The sequence below is a fragment of the Pelecanus crispus genome, chromosome 17 (genome assembly GCF_030463565.1).
Source record: "Pelecanus crispus isolate bPelCri1 chromosome 17, bPelCri1.pri, whole genome shotgun sequence".
In the NCBI taxonomy this organism is placed as follows: Eukaryota; Metazoa; Chordata; class Aves; order Pelecaniformes; family Pelecanidae; genus Pelecanus; species Pelecanus crispus.
In genome coordinates, this window is record NC_134659.1 from 7,271,017 (window position 1) to 7,290,262 (window position 19,246).

General features: G+C 51.9%; 2 protein-coding genes across 2 annotated transcripts; both read left to right on the forward strand.

Moving 5' to 3' along the window:
• The first annotated feature begins 1,568 nt into the window (after positions 1-1,568).
• LAMTOR5 (late endosomal/lysosomal adaptor, MAPK and MTOR activator 5) lies at positions 1,569-3,460 on the forward strand. Its single transcript, XM_075722350.1, has 4 exons — positions 1,569-1,604; positions 1,777-1,838; positions 2,341-2,458; positions 3,096-3,460. The coding sequence occupies exons 1-4, from the start codon at positions 1,570-1,572 to the stop codon at positions 3,154-3,156; spliced, it is 276 nt and encodes a 91-aa protein (XP_075578465.1). The 5' UTR covers position 1,569; the 3' UTR covers positions 3,157-3,460.
• A 1,896-nt stretch (positions 3,461-5,356) lies between these two features.
• SLC16A4 (solute carrier family 16 member 4) lies at positions 5,357-16,766 on the forward strand. The gene is made up of 9 exons (XM_009488225.2): positions 5,357-5,372; positions 5,898-6,004; positions 7,166-7,298; positions 7,875-8,018; positions 8,783-8,944; positions 9,479-10,027; positions 11,365-11,576; positions 12,328-12,421; positions 16,580-16,766. Exons 1-9 carry the CDS (start codon positions 5,357-5,359, stop codon positions 16,732-16,734), a joined length of 1,572 nt encoding a protein of 523 aa, XP_009486500.2. The 3' UTR covers positions 16,735-16,766.
• Positions 16,767-19,246: the final 2,480 nt, after the last annotated feature.

A 19,246-nucleotide genomic window follows, 5' to 3' on the forward strand; every position in this document is an offset into this window, starting at 1 on the left:
TTCCCACTGAGGAATAAACATCCCCGAGGCCAATTTTGGGGCTGCTCCCTGCCAGACCTGGTCCACAGGGGCAAATTAGGGACCGGGAACGGCTGGGGGGCTCAGCCCCAGGGGGGAAGCATGGCCCGAGGTGATGGGCTGGGATTTGAAATATGGGTTTGATTGGAGCCACGGGGTTTAATCGGGCTTTTGTGTTGAATTTCTTTTGTGAAGTATCAGTCCCGTGCTAAATTGTCTATTTAATTAAAAAATAGCCCTGGCATTTCCCTGCCTGGAGACCAGCACTTCTTTTGATGTGGCAGCTGTTCTGCTGCTTCGCTAAAGTCTCCTCCACCTGGGCTTGAATTAATTAATCCCAACTCTCCCAAAAAGCCTCCCCTCCAGAAATCCTACAGCCAGGAATGGCTCAGGAGCGGTTGTTTCCTTGAGAAGGTGCTGGTGGGACGGGGAGGATGCAGCCCCCAGCCTCCATAGGGTATATTTGTATTTTTTGTCCTATGTTGTTTCCTGGAGGGAGGGAAAAAAAACCCTCAAAAAAAAGGCAATATAAGTCCAAGCCATCCCAGCAGGGTGGGATGCAGCGGGGAGCCCCATGGCAATCGGGATCAGGGCTCTCGGTGCTGCCTGAGAGAGCTCCCAGCTCACCCAAGGGGAAAGAAAAATAAAATAAAAAATAAAAAACCCCACCGCACTTCACTTCCCCCATCAATAACATTTTAATTTTCCAACCTGACAAGCCAAGATCTATCGCCAGGCAGAGCCGGGAACGGCTTCAGCCGACACCTTATTAGCGTCACCGAGCTTCGCGACGCGCCCGCCATAAATTTCCTCCCCCTCGGCGCTGGCGGCGGGGCTGGGATTTGGGGGGGCTCCTCGCGGGAAAGCCGGGCTGAGCATCGCTTCGGCCACCGCTCTGCACCGTGGCAACGGCGCGGGGGGCCTGGCCCCCCAGCACCAGCCCAGCGCGGCCCTTCCTGCTGCACATAGTGGGCTCCAGCCCGCGTCCCCGCGTCCCCGCATCCCTCGCTGGGGCCCAGCTGCCAGAGGATGCTCTGGCCGGCGAGGGTGTGCGGCGGCACCGCCATTAAAACACCCCTTGAATTCCATTTTGCCGTGCAAATCCTGAGCGGTGCCGCGTGGCGGGGAGGGAAACACAAATAAACCACGCTCAGGAGCATAAAGGTGGAGAAAAGGGAGGGAAAATTCCCCGAGAACCGCAACTGTGGCACCCGCTCTGCGGGAAAATGGCCGCCCAGGGAGGGCTGCTGTGGGGGGCGAGGGGGTGCAGGGCCTGACACCCCCAAATGAGGGCATGGTGCATGCGTGAGCCCGCGTTCTTTGCACGGAGCCCCGGGAGGCTCCCGGGGGTGCAGGAGGCGGGCAGAGGGATGGGAGCTGGTTGGGGTGTAAGCCTGGGTCGCCCCGAAGGAGCGGGGCGGGCGCCTTTCGCGCAGCCAGGCCTTTTGGCCCTGCCGAGCCGCCGTCGCCGCGCGTCACGTGGGCGAAGCCGCTGCCAGGAGCGGGCCGGGTAGGGCGGAAGTGGGGGGGGGGGCGCGCGGGGCCGGCGGCATGGAGGGGACGCTGGAGCAGCACCTGGAGGACACGTACGGGCCGGGGGGGGCACGGGGGGGGGACACGGGGGCACAGGGGCGGGGCTGGCCGCCCCCGCCGGGGCCGCGGGGTGGGGTGGGCGGGGAGCCGGGCCTAGGCCGGCCCGAGGCCCGGCGGGGGTTGCGGGGCCGCCCCGGCGCTGACGGCCGCTGTCTCCCCCCGCAGCATGAAGAGCCCGGCCGTGGTGGGCGTCCTCTGCACCGACTCGCAGGGGCTCAACCTGGGCTGTAAGTACCGGAGCACCGCCGGGGGCTGGGGGGCAGCGGGGCCTGCCCCACCGGAGACCCCGGGCTGGGGGTAGCGGGGCCTGCCCCGTCCCTGCAGGGACTGCGGGGGGCTCCGGGCCCAGCCCTGCGGGAGCCCTCCCGGAGCCCTCCCAGCCTGCGGGGGCTTCCCACGCACCCCGGGGGCACCAGGCCCTGCCCCACCGCAGCCTTCACCCCCCCAACCCCTTTCCGGTGTCCCCAGGGTCCCTCTAGCACCCACCTGCACCACGGTACTCAGCTTCCCACGCACACCGGAGGAAACCAGAGCCAGCTCCTCCTGCCGCTTCAGTTCAGGCTTTTTGGTGGTTTGAGGGCAACAATTCGGGGAGAAGCTGCATCAGCCCACAGGGGAGGCAAACGGGCCCGAGCAGGAGCAGCCCCCTTGGCCCTGGGGGGCGGCTGCTTCACGCGAAGCACTGTCACGGCACGCGTGGCTTCAGCCGACGTCTCCCACCTCTCGCAGGTCGAGGAACCCTCTCGGATGAGCACGCCGGCGTCATCTCCGTCCTCGCGCAGCAGGCAGCCAAGCTCACCTCCGACCCGACCGATACACCCGTGGTGTGCCTGGAGTCGGACAGCGGGTGAGTTTCCAGCCGGGGGTGCCGCTTTTGCCCCCTCCGTTCACCTTTCCCCCAGCCTTGGGGCCCTCCCCAGAGTCAGATCCCCAGAGCAGCTCTCCTCATCTGGAGCTCAGCTGGCAGATGTGGAGGAAGCCCCATCGCTGAAGCCACGGCGGGAATCATAGAATCACAGAATCGTTTAGGTTGGGAAAGACCTTTAAGACCATCCAGTCCAACCATTAACCTAACACTGCCAAGTCCACCACTAAACCAATTAAGGGCAGAGTCATAATTTCATGTTTCCTGGCTTGGGGGCTGGATTATTTTTAATGAAAGTAAAACTAGGAATCATTAAGGTTGGAAGGGACCTCTAAGATCATCAGTCCAACCGTCAACCCAACACCACCATGCCCACTAAACCACGTCCCAAAGTGCCACGTCTGCCCTTTTTTTTGAACCCCTCCAGGGATGGGGACTCCCCCACCTCCCTGGGCAGCCGTAGGCATGTGAATTCACTGGATTAATGAGAACTCAAGGAGCAGGAACCATAAAAGCAGTAGGAAACCTTTCAGGGGGTGGTGGCTACTGCAGCCCTATACTTCTTCCACACTCGGGATCCCCCAGCTCCTCAACTGCCTCCGCACTATCCTTCTTCTAGGAATATCATGATCCAGAAGCATGACAGCATCACTGTAGCAGTGCACAAGCTAGCATCCTGACCCTCAGGAACCTGCGCAGCGCTCCGCTCCCACCTCTGGCCCAGCTCCTCTTCACTGGACAACCACTTTCCTCTGCTGCTCCAGCGCAGAATGTGCTCGTAGTACCAAACCCGGGCTGAAGGCTCTCCCTCTCGACTTAACAGCTCCTGTGCAGCTATCGGGGTCTCCAACTCACATTTTAGCACTTGTGCTGCTGAGGATGACATGCGGGTCACTCACTAAGCTCATGTAATGATCAGATACTACGAGGGGGGTGTGTGTGGCCTTATTTGTTGGAGAAATCAATAAATGACCTGCAAAAACACGCCTTTACTTCTCTTTGCTCCTGCTGTGAAAACTGTTGCCCATTGCTTTGCCTTGTTTCCAAAGCTAAATGAGGTGACTTCTCCCAATCCTTTCTTCATTAGCACTTCTCTAGAGAAAAGGAGCAGTGCACAAAGACTTGAATTAATGGAGGCTCCTCCAGCAGAAAAGGTACAAACACTTTCCAAGGAATTTCTCCTAGGAAATGTTTAGCCTCTAGTTAAACGTTCTGTGCGAGAGTTACTTGCTTACTATGCCTTGGATTGAAGTTCAAACCCAAACGTGCTGGCGCTGCCTGCCCTGGTTGTCTGGTCCCTGTGTGAACTGTAAATGGATGTTGACAACATCCTCACAAATCCAGGCCTTCCTTCTTACAGCTTTGAGCATTTGAAATAGTGCAGGGAAAAAAGTCCTGCGGAAGGGCTTTTCCCTTGAAAAGCTGCTAACACTCAAACGCTTCCTACGTGTAAGGGAGTAAAAAGGAGCTGGCCAGCAGCTGGCCACGCGCAAAGCGGAAGGGAAGCTTCACAGCAGAGCACGAGCTGACAAATTGGCCTGGGTCAGAGATAAAACAACGTTCACGCTGCTTTGACTTTACTACGAGGAGCAGCTCTGCTTGCTAGCAACATTCACAGCCTCGCAGTCGTTGCTGTGTACGAGTAGGGACGAGCCTGCCCTGCGCGGCTGGGCCCCCCGTGCCTGTCGAGGTCGGTGTTAATTCTGCGTAACGCCCCAGCCTCGGCAGCGGGCGTTGGTGCGTCCGAGCTCTGCGGCAGCGTTGAAGGGTCCCCGGTCTCCTCTCTCCCTGACAGCCCACGGAGCTGGGAGCAGCTCAAGCCGGCGCGTTTCCTCCCGGACATCCGACAGCTCCCAGTACAAGATGCTGCACCAGATGCTGCTGCCAGCACCCCCAGCCCCCTGCCTGCTGAGCACCCCCCGTCCTTCAAGCCCTTAAACCATACTCACTGCAAAAAATACTCCACTTAAATAAAAGCTTAATGCACATATTACAAGCCCTGCTCTAGGGAAAGCTCCTCCATAGGCTCTGATACACTCCTGTCCCGGGCTCCTGCAGCAGGACAGAGCATCGCCTTCTCTGCCAAGGGAGGGGAGCGGAGAGCGGGAGCACGATCCTACAATTTTATCTGACCCCAGGAACACCGACTGGGGTGACAGGTCAACCGAAACAGGGAGAGGAAGCGTGAGGGCTGTATTTACCCGGGACTTTGTGCATATTTACGATAGAGGCGTGGAGCCAACTCAAATCCCGCTCAACTACCAGCTCCGCTCAAGGGCTGCAGCAGCACAGCTGCTCTGCTCCAGCTGCTGACCATCTTCACTGGAAAACCTAAAGCTTTCCAGACTATCCCCTCCTAAATGACGCAGTTTCCCGGGCCAGGGGCCATGCAGCAGAGGCAGGGCGGGCAGGACAGGCAGGGACCGGGCTCCGCTCCCCTGCAGCCGCCAGCAGCCCCGGGCTTGGCTCCAGTGCACCATTGCCACCTACTGCTGCGCTCCACGTCTGGCAAGACCCAGGGCTTTGCCAGGAGCTATAACGCTTGCAGGCTTCCTCCCAACAGGATTTCTGCTCCGAAAGCCCCGGGTTTCCTGCTCCCAGCTGGGGAAGGGGAGGGACTCCTCGCCTTGGGGCCCTGCAAGCCAGGCTCTGCCTCCGGGGAGGAGGAGGACGGGCTCCGTCCACACAGCCCCAGTGCTTGCTGGGCTCCATGTCCTGCTTCAGGGCTCGTCGGGAAGGACGGACACCATCGTCCTCACCAGAGGCGAATGACGGACCAGATTTTGGGGTGCCAAGTCAGGAAGGGGGGATTTAGTCTCTGGAGCAAACGAAGAGACGATTCCTCTTTGCAAGCGACTGTTTCAGGGAGGATTTTCCAGCATGCGGCAGCAAGGCGGTAAGGAAAAGTTTCAGGTTCATCAGCCCCGACTGCTCTAGGGTCCCGCTCGCCAGGATCCTGCCGCTGCCAGAGGTGCAGGATGGGTGAGAGGATGGGAGATGAGCAGAGGAGGATGGGGAAGGGAGAGCTTCCCACGGAGCTCAAAGACGGACACAGATAGTGACCCCCCCCAACTTCTGGCACAAACCAAACTGTCCGCTCTACAGCGGCAGTAAGGTGCTTGTCACTTAAAATCCCTTAAAGCTTACGTGGTTACAGTAATTTGGTGGGAAAGAGAAAGGATATTAAACTGTTTGCAGGCAGTGATAATGTGCAACTTAACAGCTGTTGGCAAAAGGTTGATAAAAGCTTCGCCCACCTGCAAAAGCTTTTGGAAGTTGAACGCGAAATACCGGTGCCTACCTCATTACCAGCCAAGGAGCAAAAGGGTTCAAAGGCAGCCGATGCTTTCACGGGAGCAGATTTTGAACTGAAACAGCAACGGAGCAAGGTGTTAATGTGTCCTGAAATTCTCATTTCCAGGGGAAAGGAAGGAGGAAGAGCCGGAGGCTCTGGCAGCCGGGAAGAGCCCAGGCGCTGAAGCTGCGGACGGAGGGTGGGCATGGGGAGTGGTGTTTCACTTCTTCCTGGTAAGCAGAGAACAAATTCAACTAAACCCTCCTGAAGCTGGGGCAGATAGAAAGTCTTGAGTCTCACTCGGAGGGAGCAGAGGACAGGGCAGGGTAACCCCACCGAGCTAAGGGCAGAAGTCAGCGGTGCTTTGCTACACCGAGCGCCATCACCCGTTCCGCTGCAGGCTGAGCAGACACGCGCCTTCCCCCACGGGACGCCACCCGAAGGCATCTGGGTGGTGTCAGCCAAGGAGCCCAACCTGCAGCCCAGGGCCAAAAGGCAGCTTGCGACGATAGGATGGCTCTTCCCTACTCATACACACCACCACCGGGGCGTCAAACCCCAGCGGGGTCTCTTGTACCTTTGGTAAGGGCGAGATCCCATCTTGGGGCAGCGCAGGATCGGAGCCCAGATCCGGATCGGAGCCCAGATCCGGATCGGAGCCCGCAGGGACCAACTGCAGGAGCAGCACAGGGTGCAGGCAGCCTGCACCCCCTCGGTTATGCTCTCCCGGAAGGACCGGGCATCTCCACACCACTTAAAGGCGCTAATTCTCCATGCTACAGGCTTTAACACCCCACACCATCTTCCCATCGGTGACGAAGACAACGCCATCCCCCAGCTAGGAAAGCTGGGAAGCGCAGGAAAGTTTTCCCCACTTCCACTCCATCCAAAGTAACTCGCTGCCAATCATTAACCACCCGCTACGAGGGAGGAGGGAGGGAGGTAGCCCCGAGGACACAAAGCATCCTTTGCCCCCGTGGCAGGGCTAGCCTGGGAAACCGCGCCGGCTCATGTCCATCCCTGCTCCGCTCAACGCCTCGACAACTCCTAGCGATCTTCCAGAGCGCCCAGACCCATTTAGATTATTTTTTAGTATTAAAAAATAACTTACAGTGCAAAAAAGCCCTACAAGACTCAGGGTCTAGTGTTATTTTCTTCCTTTTCTTTGGAAAAGCCAGTTTGCACAGGTTTTTTGAGGGTCTGTTAATAAACCGCAGCGTGGCCACCACCAGTCTGCCCTGCTGATATTCCCCGACACACGCCACACCAGTTAACGCGTCGCAGTTTGTTTCTCCCCAAACACAACAAATTATCCACACAAGAAAAGCAGAAGGAAAAGCTTTTCCTCCCGCCTGACCCCTGTGGCATCTCACCTCCGTCTGCTTCCAATCCAGGTCAACGTACTCGTGATGGGGATGCTCAAGACCTTTGGGATTTTCTTCGTGGCTTTCCAAGAGGAGGTGGGGGGCTCCTCCGAGCAAGTCAGCTGGATCGGCTCCATCATGTCCTCCCTGCGCTTCTTAGGAGGTGAGCCGGCATCCTTACTTCAACCCCAAGCCTGTTTGCTTTGCTATAAGGGGCACCGAGGACGCTCTGCAGATCCGATGTCCATCCCAGGCTGCCGCAGGCCGGACACGGCTGGTACCCACGTGTGTCTTAGCAGGAGCATGCTCCGAGGACGGGGATTGTGTGTGTCACGATGCCTCGCTGTAGCAGGTTTTTTATATACATTCAGAGCAAAGTCTCACCCCTAACACCAATAGTATTGCCTCCGAGCAAGCCAGCTGCCGAATAATTCACGGCCACTGAGCGTGGTGTGCGTTAGGAAGCAGGCTCAGGCCATCCGAAAGTTTGGGCTTTGATTCCTTCCCCTGCCCCGTCCCCCGAGCTCCCAGGGTACGAGGCAAGGTCTCTTGGCTGCTCTCCTGGTGCTCTTGAATATTAACCCAACCCAAATTTCTTCTGCCACTCCCTCCCTCCCAGGGTGGCACATGGACCCCTCGCCGGGGCACCAGATGCAATGACCCCAGCACAAGTCCCCGGGCCCTGCAAAGCGTCATTTGTCACCTTCAGTCCCAGATTTCTCCCTCCTTTCCCTTCCAGCCCCGCTCGTGGCCGTGGTCTGCAGGAGGCTGGGCGAGCGGCCGACCTCCATCATCGGGGCCGGCTTGATCGGAGGGGGCTGCCTGCTCAGCACGCAGGCCACCAGCGTCCCCTTCCTCTGCGTCTCCATGGGACTTCTCCTGGGTGAGCAGCCTGCGACTCACGGTCGGGCAGAGATTTTCCTGTGCACGATGAGTAAAAGCAGCTTCTTTAATGTTAAGCCAGGCAATTCCTTTAACAGCAAAGCATCCCCAGCTCCTTTCTATCAGATGTTGTGTGAAACTCCAAAGCTTCATGCTCGGGAGCATAAAATACCAGTTTCAACATGCTAGACCCAACTAACCTTGCTTTTTTTCCAGACCCAATCATGGAATCACAGGATGCTTTGGGCTGGAAGGGACCTTTAGAGCCCACCCAGCCCAGCCCCTGCAGTGACAGGGACAGCTTTAACCAGAGCAGGGTGCTCAGAGCCCCGTCCAACCTGACCGGGAATATTTCCAGGGATGGGGCCTCCATCACCTCTCTGGGCAACCCCTTCCAGCACCTCACCACCCTCACTGTAAAACATTTCTTCCTTCTATCCAGTCTAAATCTATTCTTCTTTAGTTTAAATCCATTATTGCTTGTCCTGTCACAACAGGCCTTGCTAAAACATGAATCCTGGCCTTTTAAAATCCCTTACTAAAAACACACAGCCTCAAAAACCCCAGATACCAAATCCCACGCATGAATCCCGTTCTCCGCTGACTGCAACAGCAAAAGTCCCCCCGCGTTCAGCCCACGAACCCTGCGGAGCAGCTCTACTATGGGGCCAACAAGCTTGGGATGGCGTGACTGAACCCCGAAAGCTCACAACACGAAGCAGCCACTTTTGGGGCACTGACATCTTATTTCTCCCCTTCTCGCAGGTATGGGGTTCGCCTGCCTTTACCAGGCGGCTGCGGTGATGATGGCCAAGCGCTGCAGGACACGGCTGGCTTTCTCCAACGCCATCGCCCGCTCCGGGATGGGGCTGACATTTCTAATCGCGCCGTTCACTCAACTTCTCATCGATTTTTATGGCTGGCAAGGTGAGCACATCTCCCCTTTATCCAAATTCATCAGCACTAAGAGGGTGTTTGAGGATATCCGGGCAGGATAAGAGGATCTTTTTAAAAATTAAAATTGGATGCACTGCAGAACAACTCTGCCTCTTCTAGGATAGTTTGGGGACAGCTGGTTAACAATTAAACGCTTAATCAGTCATTGAAGTTAAGCCAGAGTCAAAACAGAGACCTCAGAAACCAAAACCAAAACTGAAAATCCCTACTTTTACTACACTTTTTCAGGCCATCTTCAAGGTCCGTCACGTGTAATGGACTTCTAATGAGGGAAAAACAAAACAAACTCCCAAATCCTAGAGGTGGCTTTGAATTTGTTGCATGCATCACAGCAAAAGGGACTTCCAGCTAGAAAGCAGGAATAAAAGCTCCTGTAAGATACCTCCTCCTTATGACAGAGCTTTCTCCATGTTCAATACAAACGACAGCCTGTTCTAGAAAGATCATTTCCTACTGCTCCTCCTTTCCCATGCCAAGAATAAAGCATCTTCTCTCTTCCCTCAGGTACTCTCCTGATTTTTGGAGGCATCACGTTAAACCTCGTGCCTTCCAGCATGCTGCTGCGACCCGTCAGCACCCAGCCACCTCAACGCTCCTCTGCTAAAAATCAAGACCGTGGGTCTTTAATGGCAAAGAAGGATCCAGAAACCCTTGCTGGACGCTTAGATGAAACCACTCAGAGGGAAATACAGCTTCGCAGTGCAAAGGACCTTCCCACCACGGAGGGAGTCCCGATGCCCCATGGCAGAGATGTCTCTGGTCCGGTGAATACGTCGGCTCTGGAAGGGCTTGAGAAACCCCCCGCGGACAGCTGCTCGCCAGAAACAGCCACCGAGGCCAAGAGAAGCTACAAATCCCTTCCACCGACTGAAAAAGAAAATTCACATCCTCTCCTCGACTTCTCCCCACTGAAGGATCCCGTCTTCTGCATTTTCACGTGGTCTTTTTTGTTCAGCCACTTGGCCTACTTCGTGCCCATCTTCCACCTGGTAGCAAGGGCCAGGACGCTGGGCATAAGCAGCATGGATGCCTCTTACCTCATTTCAGTGGCTGGTAGGCAAAAGAATCTTTTAAGCCCATTTATAATTACAATGATGCCAAAATAGGAAAGAAAAGCAACGCAAATCTTGCCAAGAAATAGTCCCAAACATGTCCTAGAATAAATCTTCATGGGAGAGGTTCAGCTCGCAGCCCTTACCCCCTTCTGTATATATAGCCTCGCCTTCTGTAGATGCACAAAGTCGCTCTCACATGGTGGGTGGTTCTCTCAACCTAAGCTAGATGATCCCCCATCCTTGCTGCACCCAACACACACAAGTTTCCAATAATTACATAGGTGCTATCTGTCCTCCTAAAGCCTTCCCACCACGGCCCCTGCTTTGCTTAAACCCACAAACCACAGCAATCCAGAGTCACTCGGCATTCAAAGACCCCCAGTTTGACCCAGGAATGTGTGAAGAGAGAGAAAAATTCAATATTGGGGGGGGGGGGGAAGAAAAACCAACATTAACTTAGATCTAGCCATTTGGATTTGGCACATTCACCTCCAAGGGAAAAAACAACCTCCAGCCCTGAAAAATAACAACATGCCTGATTATAAGCAGGGATTAACACTCTAATTGCATCAGGTTAAGAAAGCAGCTGCAACCTCAGTTATCATAAAATACTTTATTGTACAAAAATAAATTTTACTTCCACACTGCTGTATAATATTTAGAAATTACGTATGCTGTCAAGGAATCTAGAAGGAGAACACAGCAATTAATCTGACATTTTGAATTAAGAATAGGAGGGACACAGTGGTCAGCAAGATACTAGCTGACAGCAAGCACTCCTCTGATCTTTAGTTCATAAAAATATATCGAGAAATGTAAAATCCAAGGATCAAAAGTTTGCCGAGCCTTTAAAAAAAAAAATGCTGGTCTTCTGTCCTTCTTTGCTTCTTTATAAAAATTTAAATCTCATAAGCATATTTCTTCTCCATATTCTGCTTTTTCTCTATCGTGAAAAAGAGATCGAACAGCAAGCTTATCTGTCCAATTTTTACTGAAGGGCACTCCAGAGTTTTCTGCTGAGTGCACAGCCCTTAATTGAATTTTTACAGACCACTTTAGTGCACCCACAGGCACTTGGCAAATAGCAGGCACCAAGGTAAAGAAGAAAAAAAAAAAAAAGCATGAATTTTACAACAGCCTAAAAATGCCTTCCTGTAACTTCCCAGCATTTCAGCCCTTTGTGGTCGCATTCTTACAGCGAGCGGCAGGTGGAATCAGGATGTGTTTCAGAGCAACACAGTGCAAAATAGCAAAAAAAAAAAAAAAAAAAAAAAAAAAAAAAAAAAAAAAAAAAAAGTCTTCTTTGAGGCTCTGGTGAACTCCTCTTCCCCCCAGGCGTCACGGAGATGGTCAGCCAGCTGCTCTCGGGCTGGGTCGCCGACCAGAACTGGACCAAGAAGTATCACTACCACGTGGCTTACCTGGTCCTCAGCGGCATCACCAACCTGCTCTGCCCTCTGGCCACCACCTTCCCGTCGCTCATGGCCTACGCGGTGGCCTTCGCCGTTTTCTGCGGTGGGTTCATGGCTCTGGTCCTTCCTGTGCTGGTGAGTACGATATTTCATTTAAAAAAAAAAAAAAAAAAAAAAGTGGCATGTGGCATTTCCAACAGTATTCCAAAAGTACCCAAAAACCTTTTCATAAAGCTGAATTCCCCTGGGCTGTTGCAGCCCTGCATGAGAGGGCTCTCCCCTCCAGCCTTCCCAGTTTGAGCCACTGGAGAACCCCAAATCTCTTACTGGTACCCACAGCCGAGATGCAGCAGAAGCACTGGGCGTTTATCGCAGATTTTTAATGACCTGGCTCTGCTAATTGGCTCCCACATCCTCCTTTCTGAAGGAGACGGCTCCAGCTCACAGGAAATGAAGGGGTTCATCCCGGTCCCCATCTCACGAATGCCAAGACAAAGGGCTGCGCATATCTGCTGCCCATCCCAGAACTATCTGTAATGCGCAGACCGGTTACGGCAGCAGGCAGGTAACGTTATAATTTGGCATTTCTTTCTGGGAAGGAATTCAGAGTTTAAAACACCTTGCTCAAAGTCTTAGCAGCGTTACTCGTTTCGGGAGATGCCCAAGCAGCTGGAAGGCAGAAAAGCATCTCGCATCCTAGTAATTTCCGTGCCGGCCTTAAGGAGGCGAGCGGATTCCAGGCTGGATCGGACCTACAGGTGCAAAGTCCTTTCAAACCTGCAGCTGGAGAGGAAACTCCCCAGAAAGAAAAAAAAAAAAAAAGAAAACCTCTTGTGCTTATGCATTCACATGAACTCAGTAATTATCTATTTTGTTTTACAAACAGGTAGATCTAGTGGGCGTGCAAAAACTCCACAGCTACTTGGGGTTTGCTGCCTTCTTTGCTGGGATAGCAGCCATCGGCGGACCTCCTCTAGCAGGTAATTCTAATGTTGCACATAATATATACCCACCGCACGCAGCCAGTCCTAAAACATGCTCCTGGTTCGCTCTCCTACCCATATGCATCCAAGGATGGGTTTTCTGTCCAAGTGGGGATGAAAAAAAAAAACCAACCCCAAACCAAACCAACAACCATATTTCAGCAATTTATCTTTATACATAGGCAGTATTTTGCTCGTGAATTTGCAAAACCCAACTAGCAGTTTGGAAAAAATGCTGCCTGGAAAAAAAGGAAGCTAAACCCCACACACGCATTTTAACCCTGACCACAGCAGAAGAGTAACGACCACGTTACCGTGGGTTTTACCCCCAGCCGGGCGTTATAACACTGAACTTGGAACGAGGGATGGGAGGGGAGACAAGGAGAGGAAGGGAAAGCAAGGTCGGGCTCAGCAGCAGCCCCGCCGAGCAGAGGCACTGAACCGCAAGGAGAAGTCTCCGTAATCTCTTGTTTTGAAGAAGATTACGCAGGTCAGCCACAAGACCTCCTGGGCCCAAAGATAAGGAGAATGAAAAGCCTTTCCTCTTCTTCCTCTGTCAGAAAACCAAGGCCGCTCTGAGTACCTGGCAGATTTCAAGCGCGTAGAAGTGAGTCTGCAGTCCCTGCTGACAAGCAAGGGACTTGTTCTCCTCCAAAGATCTTGGCCAGGACAAAGCTTTTCCTTCCCCTGATGACCCTTCAGCCGTACCTGGAAACGGGATCACAGCTCCTCCTAGGTCCTCATGATGCCAACAAACTAGAAAAAGCCGCAAGGTCAAATACCAGTGCGCACGATGGCCCGTCACCCACCTAGCAAATAATAAAACCTGGCAACTTCTTCTTCATTTATTGCTTCCTGCCCTCCGCTCTCAGCCGCCCCACGCCTGCAGAGGCACTTTGCCCCAGGCTGCCAAGGATCCTGGAAACACCAGCTCCGTGCAAAGTTTTAGCAACGCTGCTGTACCGCGAGCATGTGACAAAAAAATTGATTTCCCTAATCAATATTTCTAGGTGGGCAAAACTCTGTATACAGATGCAGTTTTGAGCAACTAAAGTATTTCACTGACAGTGTGCTTTACGCTGTCACAGTGATACAAAGCCTCTGCCGGGCAAGATCTCTTCTGCTGATACAAGATGCACGTCCACCAGAAAGCAATCCCTGTACAACCACTGCAGTAAATTCCCCGACACGGTACCATACAGTACGAAAAGAGCTAAATAACTCGGCCATCTCTTATCCATGCATCAGACACGCTAAGATAGCGGTTATACTTTCACCCACTCCCAATATATTTTCGCTAATGGGAAGCCTTTTGCTTTCTGAAAGTGCTAACCACTCACCGTGTGAACGCTTCTGGATTTTGTAAAGCAAGCAGGTTTCCTGCAAAAAGCCTTCCACAGAAATCAGTCTTCTTAATACTGGTGGGATAAATAGGATAAATAAAGGCCAAATAAAGCCAAGAAGCAAAACTCTCACAGATCCGTCTCACTGCAGGCAGAGCGAGAGGGAAACAATTCAGAGCTCAGGATCGAGGTTTGTGATCCAAGATAAATTCTGCAATTTTCTCTTCCAATACAGCTGTATGAAGCGTGAAAACTGAATATGACCGGAAGCTACTGCTTAAGTGTCCAAAAGCGCCTGCTCCTTACAGAATACAGAACAAGATTTAAATGCTATGTCAGACCCTGGAGTTTCGTGCCTCTGACTGCTGCTGACCTCCCTAAACCTTGACTTGAGAGTTACAATTTTATAAAACTCACGTATTTTTAATGCAGTGAAACCCAAGGCATAATGAGAACCGCAAAGGTTACAAATGCTTCTTTTGCATACTAGAGCAAAGCCTAACCACAGTGCAGTGGAAAGGTGACTTACCTGCAAATCTGTTTAACTAAAAGCCCTTAAATCCGGAGGCAGCCGGCCCGACCAAAAGCCCAGGGTGAAAAGTTTGAAGGCTCCTTACAGCTCCTCATCCGCCAGCACTGCTGGATGCTTCTGCCATGCTGAAAAGAAAACAAAACCAAAACAGAACAAACATTATTTTGGCAAACCGCAAGCAAGCTAAGGAGAGAAGAGTACATGTTATTTCCATAAGCAGCACAAATCAGTAACTCAGACTGCAAAAGAAAGAAAACAAACCATGTAATCCAAGATTACAAAACGGATTTCAGCAGCCAGCACACAAACACCAGCCCCAGCAAACTTGGGTGGTGAAAGGGGAGAGGATGGAGTCATTCGAAAGCTGTGCTGGCACGCACATTTACAAGCTCTCATCTGAATTTTACCTGCACTTCACGCTAGGTATCACTACTTAGGACATCAGGAATAAATACAATTTCTGATTACAGATCGGCAGCGCAATTTAAACAGCCTGACCGCAGCCCGCAGCGCGAGTATGTGTGTGGATGTTTCGTTTGGACCATTTAGGTGCCAGGGATTTACTGGCATTGCTTACGAAACTGCTGTTTTGCTGAAGTTTGCACACCATGAGCTTCTAATTCAGCTTTCTGAATCAGCAGGAATGAATTTTTTTTTTTTTTTTGGATGGGGAGTCGGGGCACAGGCACCATAGGTGCTTTAAAAGGCTGCGGTGTCACGCGGTGGAAGGTGATCGCTGTGCTGCTGGCGAGGAGGCAATGCTGGTCTTTCAGCGCCAAGCAGCGCTTACAGAAAAACAAAAAAAAATTTAAAATATCCTGAAGGATATTAAAAAAAAAAATTAAATAAATCAGAGCTCCACAACGGGGCTACTCTATGCTGTCCATCTTACAAACGACTATGTTAGATCCCTTCTCCTGTCCAAATCCCACAGACTTTCAGACAGCAAAACCAGATCCCACCTTCGAGAATAAACCACTCTGCAAAAACATCAGGGTCATGGGAGAGCCACCCACGCCACCGAGTCCAGGGCCACGGGATCCTCCTTTCCGACAGCACGCTCCATCTTCGCCTGCTCACACGATATCCCTGAGAAAAGAAACAGAGCTGAAACTCCCCCGAGAAAGGCATGAGCCAACAGAAACTGAAACCGGGGTAGAGCAAAGCAGTCCGCAGCTTTTTTCCTCTTTTTTTATAAAAACCTTCCTGCAGCCGTGTAAATCTACAGCAAGGCAAAATCTTAGCACCTCTGGTTTGCCACAGATCCCCAAATTTTACCGGCACCGTTTCCTTCCCTACTCAGAGCCGTGGCACCCGCAGTACCAGCAGCAGCAGCAACGCTCCTGCGCGGCCGAGATCGGGATCTCCGGGGACTGTATTATTTCCCTTCCTAACCAGAGCTGGTTTTAAGAATCCCAAATTTGGGCCAGATCTGCCATTTGTGTAAATCGCGCAAGTCCACGGAGGAATGGCATTTTACGCCAGCTCAGCTCCTAACCCACCTTGGACATCCACCCATCCCGTGCCAGATTTAGGAGTGTATTAAGGTTTTTATTACACGCAGCAGCAACTCCCATCGCTTTGCGTATTTTAGATTCAACTGGAGGAATTACCACCTTTAAAATGATTGTCTAGACACGAGACGATATGCCGTCAACTAAACAAAACGCTCTGAGGTCATTTTAAAAGCGACTTGCCCCCCTCGCAGATTCCTGAGTCTTTATGGAATTTAGGTTTTCCTTTTAAGTGCTCACAAAGCTACTTTTAAGCAAGTTCACTTAAAGTTCCTGGCCTGGGATCTCTCATATTAGACAGGTTGCATTAAATTTTGGGTCTGCTCACAAGAAGGCAAGGCTGGAGAATCTGGAGTTTGCAGCCCAGATGTTGCAAACACCAACACATGCAAGTCATCTCATTAGTCCTATGGGATCTTCCATCTGCTGCAGCAGCTACTTTGGGCCCATTTATTTAAAAAGGAAAAAAAAAAAGTCAGGGATTAAATCCAATCAAATTAAAATCCACGTCCGCTACAAGGATCAGGAGAAGGTAGCTCTGGGAAGAACAACCTGCAAGTTTGCCTGTTATACCAATGCAAGAGCCCTAACTGTCCGTGTAAATGCTGCACAGCAGCAGGCACACAAAGAGTTAGGATAACTTAAAGAAAATATCTGAGGAATTCTTAAATGAGAACACACATCCTTTGCTTGCCGCCCACCTCCCAAAATGATTTTTTCAGTGAGAAAAATCCAACAGCTCTAATAACAATCTCTTCTCCTGCAGGGTGGCTGTATGACTACACCCAGACATACGTCTGCTCCTTCCTCTTCGCTGGAGCCTGTGCTCTCATCTCACCTATTTCTTTCCTCTTTGAGCCTTCGGCCCAGAAATGGAAGCTAAAAAAAGCCAACCCGAACAACGGCCCCAGGCTTGGCTGAAGCGATTCTGCGGGGACAATTCTAAAGGATGGTCTTTGATCGCATCCACGATCGGAAAGCGACTGTCGGCACAGACCTCCTGTACCGGGAAACAGAAACAGCAGCAAAAATGAAAATAGGAATTTTGTAGATGACAGATTCACAGTTTGTATATCTAGAGATTTCTCCTGCACGTGTGATTAAAGCCAGCTAAGAAATATGTAGTGTAAAGCGTTATTTGATGGGGGGAAAAAAAAAAAAAAATGAGGCCCATGGCCCAGCCGGACACTGGCTCCACCCTGACTTTGCTCCTGAGCCGTGCCTGTCGTAGCCCCGATTGCCCCCGCGCTCGGTCCGCCAGCTCGGCACCAGAGGCAGGGCCCCTCCAGCCCCCCACCGCCGCGAGCGCGCCAGGCCGACCCACCTCGGCGACGAAGCCCCACAGCACAGCAGACTGCAGCTTACTCTGTTTAGATACAAATAATTAGCCCCGGGGAGGGCTGCAGGGACAAAGGCGGTGCAGAGAGATAAGGATTCAACTTCCGTGAGGATACGGAGAACGGCCATTCCACAAAAACCTCTTTTTCATCGAGGAGGATGCTGCGCCGCGGCCGCTCGATCTCCCAGGCGCGGTGTTATCTGCCACAGCACCCAGGACCTGGAAGCAAACCCAATTCTAATTAAAGCCAGAACCACAATATAGCCCCCTTGAAGAGGATACCCATCCCTCGGACTCCTCTCCCCTTCTCCCCACCCTCCCAACCATTCAGCGGCTCTCAGCGATTCCATGGACACACAAAAGCAGCTTCCAGAGCCAGGCAGCGATGCCGAGCCTATATTCAACCAGCATCAACCCGAAAATCATTAAATATAGATTTAATTCCGATGGGCGAGATGTAACAGCTGCTTTGACTTACTTGCTAGTAGAGAGGCTGCAATTTTTTGCATTATCACCAGACATTTGGAATTATTACATGGATCTGGGATATCGCAAGGGGTTTACACGCAACCATCCCAGACACTGGCATGATCCTTCCCCCCACCCCCTTTTTTTTTTTTTTTTAATATTAAACCAACAAGAGACTTGTTTCCCCTATAGAAACACTCCTTTAAACTGTCCAATGGGTTCTTTCAAGCACAAAATTAAGCGGTCTCTATTTAATAAAAAGCTACAGAACACTACAGGGGTGTTAAGGAGCTAAAACTTTGCCACAGACAAGCAATTCCCTCGCAGATAAAGGGCCAAATTCAGCAGTTACACAACTACACAACGCTAAAGAAACTAGGCGTGCTTAAACGAGGGAAAAATTTAGCCTCGAATTTGCAGTAGAGGGAGATCAGTGCTACAAAGCAGTTCATTTTTCATATGCTGATTCACAGCTTCTCCTAACTTCTGCAGGAATCCGCAGGCAGCAACCGCTTCAGAAATTGTCCTTTTACACCTTAACCACGGCGTCAAACACAGGACGTGACTCAGTCGTACCAGCTAATATCCGTATCCATGGCAGGACCTCCAGCGGGTCGTTTTCCGAGCAGCCAGGGTTTAAGGATAAGACGACTATTTAGGAAGCGTTGAAGGCACTGGGAGTTTAAGAGGGGCAAGCGGGTACCGGGTAATTTGGCTCAAGCCAGTCCTGCACTAAGCCTTCAGATGAGACCTTCTGTAGCAGGGATGAAGCTTTCATTTGCAAATTTGAGTTTTCACCTCTTGAAACATTACAGTTTATCACTCTCCTACTGAACAACTTAAAGACCACCAGCAGCACTGGTTTGCTGCTGTAACAGAAACCAGTAGGAACACTTGGCTTCAGGTTTTCCAATCCAAAACCTTCAAAAAACCCTCTTATTCTACATCTCCCTAACACTTATCTGAGCTCAGCAGTGCTTTTCGCTAGCGTGAGACCCAGCGACCAAAGCAACGTGGGGACGAAGAAGAGCCAACACACCACATCCTCACCTCACTGCTCCTGCTCTACACGATTCACAGCACCTATCCCCATGCTCTAATCTCTTCCTCTCCCCGTAATTAAAGCCACTCTGCTCAACACCGTCCTCCTTTCAACACAAGCCCTGCTACGTTTTCACCTCTTTTGCCACCAAGAAACGACGTGCAGTGGGATGCGGTGTCCACACCTCCCATCCCATCTGCTCCAACAAATGGGCTCCCTTTAAAAGCTCCAGCTTTTTAAGGAGGAGAGTCCTCCCCTGTCCTCTCCAGAGTAACATATGCCACCAATTCCTTACCATTCTTTCGAAAAACAGGTCTCCCAAGTGCTTGTAGCCTCTCTGTTCCCTTCTGCAAAGGAGCAAACAGCTCAGGAGCTCCCATTTGCCCCAGCATCTTACCCCACAGATGGGCACCACCAGCCTTTATGTGCCCCCAAAATAATTGTGCCCAGGCAAAGCACCTTTCTCTAGCCCCAGTCACCCCTTATCTATCAAAAGAGGTTGAGAAAACCAGTCCCCATAGTAAGAAACAACTCCCAGCTGCCCTGCCCAGTCCTACCAGCAGGCTGGGAGGTGGGAGAAGAGT